The sequence below is a fragment of the Chrysochloris asiatica genome, unplaced genomic scaffold, assembly GCF_000296735.1.
Source record: "Chrysochloris asiatica unplaced genomic scaffold, ChrAsi1.0 scaffold00041, whole genome shotgun sequence".
In the NCBI taxonomy this organism is placed as follows: domain Eukaryota; kingdom Metazoa; phylum Chordata; class Mammalia; order Afrosoricida; family Chrysochloridae; genus Chrysochloris; species Chrysochloris asiatica.
In genome coordinates, this window is record NW_006408559.1 from 14,981,538 (window position 1) to 14,991,904 (window position 10,367).

A 10,367-nucleotide genomic window follows, 5' to 3' on the forward strand; every position below is an offset into this window, starting at 1 on the left:
ATTTCAACTTTGGTAAACTGGAGGGTCAGCCAACATGGGGGTAACCATCAAGGAGATAGGTTGTTACAATAATCACAACAATGGATTCAAATACAGAAAAGATGGCACAAGAGCATGAGACAATTCATTGTGTTAGGGGTAAAGTTGGCATGAGAAGCCATTGACTCCATGGCAAGTGTCAACAACAATTGTGAAATGAATTATAACTAGAGGGGCGTATACCAAATGTATGGTGAGTACAAAATGTATATAAGCATATGCATATACAAGTATATATAATTTTGTGTAATGATGAACATGGTAAAAAACAACAACATGGCTAATAGAACTTAAAAGTCATTTTTTTCTTTTGCACACAGACTATTAGATGGTGATCATGGTTATGATGTAGCTCAAAGAAAAGAAAATACTTTCCAGATTGTTCTAGAATTTTCGACTGTTTGCCTTCATACAACTACCTTAGGGCAGGACTACTTCCTGAAAAGGTGGCAGCAGTGTTTCACCCCATCCTGCAGAGCTTCTATGACTTTTTCATTCCGGAGGGTGAAGATGAAAGGGTTGAGAAAAGGGGTCACCACGACAACCATCAGGGAAACAACCTTATTGTAGTCAGATGCCTGAGTTTGCTTGGGCTTCACATAGAGGAACAAGCAGCTGCCGTAACCAAGGATGACACAGGTGAAGTGGGAGGCACAGGTGGAGAAGGCTTTCCTCCTGCCAGAGGCTGAGGGGATCTTGAGGATGGTGGAGATGATGTAGGTGTAGGAGATGATCGTAAGAATCAAAGAACCGAAAAGAACAAAAATAGCCATTAAGAAGAGGATGAACTCAGTGAACAATGTATCATCACAGGAGAGTTTCATTAATTGCCCTCTGTCACAGTAAAAATTGTCTACTATATTGGATTTGCAAAAGGTAAACTGAAACGTGGCATAGACGGGCCAGATCTGAAAAAGGAATCCAAACACCCACGACACAATCACTATCCAGGTGCAGGTGCGACTGTTCATGATGATGTTATACCTCAAAGGGTTACAGACAGCCACATAACGGTCCACAGCCATCGCTGCCAGTAATGTGAACTCGATGGTCCCCATAGCAAGGTTTAAGAACAGCTGAGCAATACAGGCAGTCAATGATATTTTCAGCACCCCAGGGAGCAGCAAACCCCAGAGCATAATGGGTGCAGTAATGGTTGTGACCAGAATCTCCAGGAAAGATAGGTGACCAAGGAAGAAATACATGGGAGACTGCAGACGCTTATCAACACAGACAATAGTGATAATGACTGAGTTTCCCATTAATGCCACTGAGTAGAAGAGCAAGAAGGTGGCAAAAAGGACATGGCGTAGTTCTTGGGACCCAGGAAAGCCAAGGAGATAAAATTCAGTGGCACTAGAGTAGTTCCTCAACATCTAGTCTGTGTTCTTGTTCCTTGTGAAACCTGGAAAACAAAGGAGCGAGAACATTGTGTCTGAACTCAAAGAACTAAAGTGGAGGCAATACTCCCTTCCTGTTCCCAGGGTCCCAAACACAATCTACCTTGTCTAATATGCTTGCTATGAGTTGGTATACAAAGTGGCAGTAAGTTTCATTTTTTGTCTTCTTGAGAGCTGGGACTTTGCCTTTCTTGTCCACTGTCCAATAGCCAATGCTAAGAGCAGAGCCTGTGCTCTTTATGTTTTCTCTTTATTGGTTGAATGCTTCAATCAACACATCAAAAACCAGATCAGTGAATGAATAGATGAATCACTTGACCAGCTCTCTCCACATCCATTCTTCACTAAGGCATTACCTAGTCAACCTGCAATATCCCTCCCTGCAGATATAAGGAAGAGACAAGAGAAAGGAATGAGCAGCATTGTGGGTGATACCAGGACCTAAGCCTATACCTACGTTGGGCAAAGAAGGGCTGATCTGCCTTCTGATGAGCAGGAGACACTCAGAGGTGAGCGGTCCTCTCTGCTTATTCCAGAACCACTTCTCAAGGTTTTGTTGCCTGCATGCTAGAAGCACACAAGCCTAGACCTTCCAGGCAGATGCTCACTTGTCTGAATCCCTGGGAAGATACTCACCTCCAGATAAGGAGAATGGATGGAAAGTTCTACTGGAGTCTGGGTCAGCATGGGCCCATGATCACAAGACAAGGACTGGTCAGTGTCCACTCACACGGAAGAAAAGCATTGTCTTCACATATATGCTTAGGTGAATGTTCAGGAAAACAGTGCTGAGGGGCGTCCAACTGCTCCTTTCTCTCTTTCCTTTCTCTTCCCAAGAGCCAAGTTTTCCCAGGTTCACGGGAACCCTAGGGATGCAGTCAAGAGGAAACCAGAGAAATGTTCTGCCCTTCCCTCTTGAGGCTAATCAAATTGTAGAGACAGAAAAGTTTAGTCTAGTGGGAAAACTGGAACCACTCAACACCAGGCTGCCTTCCTCCCAAGCTCTGGTCATCCCAACAGTCCAAGCTGTGGAGAACTAAGCCTTGCTTTCCTCTGGGCTTCTCCCTGATTCCTTCAGCCCCACAGAGCCAAAGTCCTTCCAAAGCAGAAGACCCTCAGAAGTGCCAGACACATGTCAAAAATCCACAGGCCATTTAATGGGCTCAAGTAAAAAAGTTTCCTTTACTCTCCCACTCCTTGTGAGGCTTGATTACTGATGTACATGACCTGATGGATCTCAGATACAAATCCCTGAGTGAAGAAAAACAGACATCAGGCAGGTGCACTGTGACTTCATAGGATGCTCTTGTTGTTGTTGTTAAGTGTTGTTGAGCCGATTCTTACCCATAGCGACCCTGTGTAGGGTTTCCAAGGAGCAGCTGGTGAGCTTGAACCACCAACCTTGCAGTTCAAATAACTTTGCAGTTGGACCCATTAGTCCACAGCACCACCCCAGGACTCCTAGGACATGAGTAGATATATGCACACTGATGTTCATCACAATAGCAAAAAGATGGAGACAGCCTAAGTGTCCATCACTGGAAGAATGGATAAACAAACTTTGATACATGCGTACAGTGGAATACTATGCAACCTTGATGAATTATGATAAGTCTGAAAAACACCTCATATATTGATGAGTCTGGAGGACATTATGATGAGTGAAATTAGTCAATCACAAAAGGACAAATATTGTATGGCACCATTGTTTCAAAAGCTTAAGGAAAGGTTTCCATACTAAAAGAAACATTCTTTGATTGTTACCAGAGGTGAGAGGGAGGAGAGATCAGTTTACTGGCTAAAGGGTAGACACATGTTAGCTTGGATGAAAAAAAAGGGCAGTATACAAGGAGGGGGAGGGCAATACATGAGAAGAGGGAGGTTGGCAGAAGAATAATGAAGACAGGTGTAAACACAGGGAGGTATGCAGGGGCTAAAGAGGATAGAGGCACATAGTCATATATATACAAGTTTGGAACAACAGTGTTCTGTGCGTAGATACATGGATTGAGACATAGGCTGAATGGGTAAGAGAAGAAGAGTGGGATGTATATACATTTATATGTCTCACAAATATATAAGTTTGACATTAATATTTACTTTTCAGTTCTGACTTATAGAAACCCTGTATAGGGTTTTTGAGGAATGACTGGTAAGTTTGAACCACTGATATTGCAGTTCAAACTGACCTTGAGGTCCAGTGCTTATCCTACAGCGGCTCACCAGGACTCCATGCCATATATTGTTGTTGTCAGGTGCCATCGAGTCGGAACCGACTCATAACGACCCCATGCACAGCAGAACAAAACAATGTCCAATCCTGGGCCAACCTCACTACCACTGCCACACTTGACGCCATCAATGATGCCACCTGGCTGATCCATCTCGTTGGGGATCTTCCTCTTTTTCTCTGACCCTCCACCTTACCCAGCATGACATCCTTCTCCAGCGACTGCCATATATTAGAGCCCCTAATTTGTCCCTATTTTTCATTGATGATTTTTATAGTTCTAGGTTTTAATCCAGGTTGAGGTTTTTTTTTTTTGTATTTGGTGTGAGATATGGGTCTTGTTTCATTCTTTTGAAAAATGGATTTCCAGTTTTGCCAGCTCCCTTTCCCCATTTCATGTCTTTTGGCCCTTTATCAAAGATCAGTTGACTGTATGTGAATGGATCTACTTCTGGGTTCTTGATTCTGGTCCATTGATCTATGTATGTGTCTTCTGTTGTACCAGTACCAGGCTGTTTTGACCACTGTGGCAGTGTAATAAATTTTGAGATTAGGGAGAGAGAGACCTCCAATTTTGTTCTTTTTAAGAGGTACTTTTTTTATCCAAGGTCTCTTTCCTTTCCATATAAAGTTTGTGATCATTTTTTCCATCTCTTTAATGAATGATGTTGGTATCTGGATTGGGATTGCACTATATCTATAGATTGCTTTGGACAGTATTGACATTTTCACAATGTTAAGCCTTCCTATCCATGAACATGATCTATTTTTCCATTTTTGTAAGTCTCTTTTGATTTCTTGTAGTTTTCTTTGTATAAATCTTCGCTTCTCTGGTTAGAGTTATTCTTAAGTATTTCATCTTTTGAGTGGTTATTGTAAATGGTATTGTTTTCCTACTTTTCTTTTCAGAGCTGTATTTATTAGTATAGTGGAATCCATCTGATTTTTGTATACTGATCTTGTACCTTGCCACTTAGTTGAATCTTTCAGTGGGTTCCAATAACTTTCATGCAGGGTCTTTGGGATTTTTTATGTATAGGATCACATCATCTATAAATAGAGTTTTACTTCTTCTTTTCCAATTTTGATACCTTTAATTTCCCTTCCTTGCCTTATAGCTCTGGCTAAGACATCCAACACAATATTGAATAGAAGTGGTGATAAAGGGCATCTTTGGTTCCTGCTCACAAAGAATACTCTCAGTTTCTCTCCACTGAGGCTGTTGGATTTGTATTTATGCTCTTAATTATGTTGAGGAATTTCTCTTCAATTCCTACTTTGTTTAGTGTTCTTGTCAAGAATGGATGTTGAATTTTGTCAAATGCCTTTTCTGTATCAATCAATATGCTCATGTGGCTCTTTTTTTTTTTTTACACCCTGCATCCCTGATATGAATTCACTTGGTCTTGATGTATTATTATTTTGATATGTTAGTGAATTCTATTGCTAGAATTTTGTTGAGGATTTTTCCAGCTATGTTCATGGGGATATTGGTCTATAATTTTCTTTTTTAGTGATGCCCTGCCTGGTTTCAGTATGAAGGTTATGCTTACGTCATAGAATGTATTCAAGAGTTTTCCATCCTTTTTTATGTCCTGGAATAGTTTGTGTAAAATTGGCATCAGGTCTTCTCTGAATATTTAGCAGAATTCATGAGTAAAGCCATATGGGCCTAGTCCTTTTTTTAATTTGAAGTATTTTAATGACCTGATCAATTTCTTCATTTGTTATAGATCTGTTCAAGTTTTCTACTTCACTATATATTAGTTTAGGTAGGCCGTGCTTTTCTAAAAAGATTCTCAATTTCTTCTAGATCTTCAAATTTATTGGAGAACAAATCTCTTTAGTATTCCATTATTATCCTTATTTCCATTGTTTCTGCTGTGATGTCAACCATATAATTTCTTATGGATGTTGTTTGCATCTTCTCCCTCTTTAGTTAAATTTTCCAGTGGTTTGCCATTTTATTAATCCTTTCAAAGAAACAACTTCTTGTCTTGTTAATTCATTCTATTGTTTTTCTGCTTTCTAGTCAATTTATTTCTGCTCTAATCTTAGTTATTTCTTGTTTTCTGCCAAGTATAGTCCTACTTTACTGGTCTTAGTTTTCATAATCAAAAAGAACATTTCAAGATCTATCTTGAAATACAATGCTGTCTGTGATAGGATAATATCCATATGCCCACAAAGAAGACAAATTAATACCGCTAATATTCAATTCTATGTACCAACCATTAGAGCCAGGGGTGATGATGTTGAAGAATTCTACCAACTTCTTCAGTCTGAAATTGATCAAACATGCAATCAAGATGTATTGATAATTACTGGCAATTGGAAAGTGAAGGTTGGAAACAAAGAGATAGCGACAATAGTTGGAAAATATGGTCTTGGTAATACAAATGATTCTGGAAATCACATGATAAAGTTTTGCAAGACCAATGAGGCAAAATACCTCTTTTAAGAAACAACTATACACATAGACATCCCCGAGAGTATAAATCATTTTGACTACATATATGGGTAGAGATGGTGGAAAAGCTCAATATCTCCAGTCAAATCAAGGACAGGGGCCAATTATGGAACAGCTCAGGTGCAAGATCAGACTGAAGTCGAAGAAAATTAAAACAAGTCTATGAGATCCAAAATATGTTCTTGAATATATATCACTTGAATTTAGAGACCATTTCAAGAACAGATTTAAAAAAAATGTTTTATTGTGAATTATATGATAGTTTACATGAGAGAACTTTAGTTTTACATTCATTCCATCATATATCATTTCATTGCCATGGTTCCAATCCCCTCCATGCATCATCAACCGACCAAAGGGTATATCCTAGAAACCCACCCCTTACACTCCCCCCCTCCCCCTCCAGTCTTCGGCCCACAGTCCCTCTCCCTCTCTGGATCCAAAGTCCCCAGCAGCTTCATCACTCCATATCATTGTCTCTGCCTCTATCTCAGGCATCGCTGCTTCTCTGGGTAGGGTCCCGCTCTCGGCTCTTCTCCGTTGATGGTCCTAGAGATCTCTGCTCCCAGACTGGAGAGTTAATCACTCCCCTCCTTGCTACAAAACGTCTATCTTTACATTTCCAACCCTCACAATCAGTCCTGATAACAATTATTCACTATTGTATCACAAGTGACCCATCTGCATTTCATCTTATCAGATCCACCTAGACAGATTGGATAGTACTCACTGGAGATTCTGTCTTCCTCCATGTCCCCTAGCTCTAGGTTCCCTCTTGAAAGCTTGTAAGCCAGTCACTTCTTGCCTTTGTAGTCCTCCCCGCCCCCATTTGGGTATCCAATGTCCAAGTTGCCCATCTCTGTCTACTCTGTGTGTGGAGGGGGTGGGAATATTTCTTGCTGTAAGGATTTGTTCCCTCTTTTGGGTTACTGCATCCATAGGTGTAGGACAAGTTCATCAAATTGTATCAGATCACTCTTTTTTTCCTCTTCCTTCTTCTCCTGGTTGAGCTCTGATCATCCAGTCATCGGGGCCAGGTCAAGCGGGTACCATCAGCAAGTGTGGGTGTTCTTGTGCATATGCCCTCTCTTCCTATCAGCTGGTAGCTTCACTCTCCACTCTAGTCCTCTGTGGCCATGCCGCTGACTCTGGGCCCAAGAGTCCCCAGGTCTCCCCACACCGCTGGCCAACCAGGTCCCCATCTGGGTCCACAGAATCCCACTGAACATTGTAGGGCTTAGCTTGCCACTTCATTGCTGCTTTTACCCCACTTCCCCCTATTGGCGATGAGTGTGGTCACCAATCAGAGTGCATATTTCTGTTGAGTCTTAGTCTTGGAAGGGGGTTTGCATTGAGGGAACCCGACCACTTGCCTTGATGTTTCCTGGGCAGACAATTTGTTTGTTCTTGTAGTAACAGTCCACCTGCCTTTATTGTTTTGTATTTTTCCTGTAGGTCTTTCTTTCAAGAAGTATCTTCTGTTCTTCTAGCTGCTCCAGACTGGTCTGCTTGTCCTTTCAAGTGGAAATTTCCCATCTCTGGAGATCTGGATGTGGTTCAGGCTTCTACCTATAGTCTCCTTCCCTGGGCACGTTGTAGCCTCATTTTAGGTATCCCAATCAGTTATAGGCAGAAGACGGACTTACAAGCTTTCTATGGTGATGTTTCTGACTATTCCTTTCTCTCCCCCTCCAGTGTCTATTTTATATTATAATGCAAGAAAAACCAAGATTCAAAATACAACCAATCATCTTAATATTATTCCCCCCTTTTCTCCATTCCAACCATGACTCAATCTCTATATCCCAGAGCCCTGTAGTTCCAAGATTGTGCATACATCATTTCAAGAACAGATTTGATGCATTAGATACTAATGACTGAAGACCAGAAGAGCTGTGGGATGACATTAAGAACATCATATAGAAAAAAGCAAAAGGTCATTTAAAAAACAGAAAAAATCAAAATGGATGTCAGAAGAGATTCTGAAACTTGCTCTTGAGCATAGAGAAGCTAAATTTAATGGAAGAAATGATAAAGTCAAAGAGCTGAATAGAAAATTTCGAAGGGAAGCTTGAGAAGACAAAGTCAAGTCTTTAAATGAAATCTTAAAAGACCCAGAGTTAGAAAACCAACAGGGATGAATATGTTCAGCATTTCTCAAGCTGACAGGATTGAAGAAAAAATTCAAACCTTGACTTAAAATATTGAAAGGCTCCATGGAAAAATATTGAATGATGCAGAAGCAACAAAAGAAGATGGAAGGTATTCACAGAGTCATTGTACCAAAAAGAAATGGTCAATGCTCAACCACTTCAAGAGGTAGTATATGATCAAGAATAGATAGTACTGAAAGGAATAAGTCCAAGTTACACCAAAGGTGTTGGCAAAAAGCAAGACTCCAGGAATTGAAGGAGTAGAAATTAAAATCTTTCAACAAACGGATATAGCACTGGAGATACTTACTCACCTTTACCTGGCCAACCGATTGGAAGAGATGCATAATTGTGTTCATTCTGAAGACAGGTGATCCAACAGAATGTGGAAATTATCAACAATATCAGTAATATTACATGCAAGTAAAATTTTGTTGAAAATTCAAAAAGTTTCTGCAATAGTATATAGACAGGGATAGGCCAGAAACTCAAGACAGATTCAGAAGAAGATGCGGGACTTGGAATATCATTGTTGATGTCAGATGGATCTTTGCCAAGGACCAGCCTCGACAAATTATTAGGAGACTCTTAAAGAAGAATGTGGAGTCGGCTAAATGATAAAAAAAAAAAAAAATACTCAAAGAGTCAATTTGTCATTTTTGAATCTCAGGCAGATGATGGTAATGGTGACTCTCTCTGATGACTCTCTTTATTTCAAAATGGTTGCTTCTTATATGCCTTTTAGAATATACTATGATCTCATGACAGTCATGTACAAGCAGTTACAAATTAATCAAATATTATATTGTTACATTAATGGTACAAGAGGAACACAAAGTCACCAAACATACCTGCGCCTCTATACTCCTTAGTTACCGTGATAACGTCTGCCTTCTGTGAGCGACTCTGTTTTTCTCTAATCCTCCCTAAAATGTCAGGTTAATTTTAAACAAAATTCTACATCTTAATTTCTAACTTTACCAACATCTATTACTTTCTATAGATTCATTAGTTACAGCTTAAAATAAAAAACATAATTTTTACTATAACTGGTCATACATATAATTGATCAAACAATAAAAACAAGAGCATAAAAGTACCCTAAAGTTTCATAGTTAAGAACAAAGCAGTAATTCTCTCATGCTAACAATTTCTCAAAACTTCTAGTCAAATTCCTACCTCTGTTCCCAAACTCTCACTGCCCTTGACTGTCTCCTAAGCTGTTTTCTAAAGGCCTTAATGTCCTTGACTAAAACCACATGGAATGTTTCTTATAAACTTAAGCTTGAATTGCTAAAACTTTAGCTAGCATGGTTATTTCTAATGTTAAAACTTATTGTTAATGTAAAAAACAATTTTTATAACTACATAAGATTGAATATGGTGTGAAAGTTAATGTTAATGTGAAAGGCAACTATTATAACGTGAGGTTTGTTTAAAGTATCCAATGATTATGCAAGATTTTCTAAAATTTCTTATAAGGAAATCAGAAATAAACTATTTTTCCAAGGGAAAGCTAGAAATCATGGGTCCCCTGCATGAATCATCCCTTGTAGCTTTGCTAACCAAGGGGGCATTCATTGTTGCTTTGCTAAACAATGAACTTTTCATGCATAAGGCTTCTCGCTTTTCTGCTCCTTGGCAGGATGGCATCCGCCAGATCTTGACTGAAAACAGAGAATACCAGAAAGCTGTTTACTTGTGCTTTGTTGACTATGCAAAGGCTTTTGACTGTGTGGCTCATGCCAAGCTATGGATACCATTGTGAAGAATGAGTATTCCAGAACACTTGATTATGCTCATGAGGAAACTGTACATAGACCAAGAGGCAGTCGTTCAAACAGAACAAATGGATTTGACTTAAAACAAGGAACAGTGTGAGCCAGGGCTGTCTTCTTTCACCATACTTATTCAACCTGTATGCTGAGCAAATAATCCAAGAACCTGGATTATATGAAGAAGAACATGGTATCAGGATTGAAGGAAGACTCATTAGCAACCTGTGATATGTAGATGATACAACCTTTCTTGTTGGAAGTGAGGATGACTTAAAATACTTGCTGATGAAGATCAAA

At 39.6% G+C, this 10,367-nt stretch overlaps 1 protein-coding gene across 1 annotated transcript; it reads right to left on the reverse strand.

Moving 5' to 3' along the window:
• Window positions 1–470: 470 nt before the first annotated feature.
• Window positions 471–1,415, reverse strand: LOC102838566 (olfactory receptor 9A4-like). The gene has a single exon (XM_006861258.1). It carries the CDS (start codon window positions 1,413–1,415, stop codon window positions 471–473), a length of 945 nt encoding a protein of 314 aa, XP_006861320.1.
• Window positions 1,416–10,367: the final 8,952 nt, after the last annotated feature.

Coding starts and splice junctions, on each gene's coding strand:
- LOC102838566 (XM_006861258.1), bottom strand. CDS start 1,415: ATGTTGAGGAACTACTCTAGTGCCACTGAATTTTATCTCCTTGGCTTT.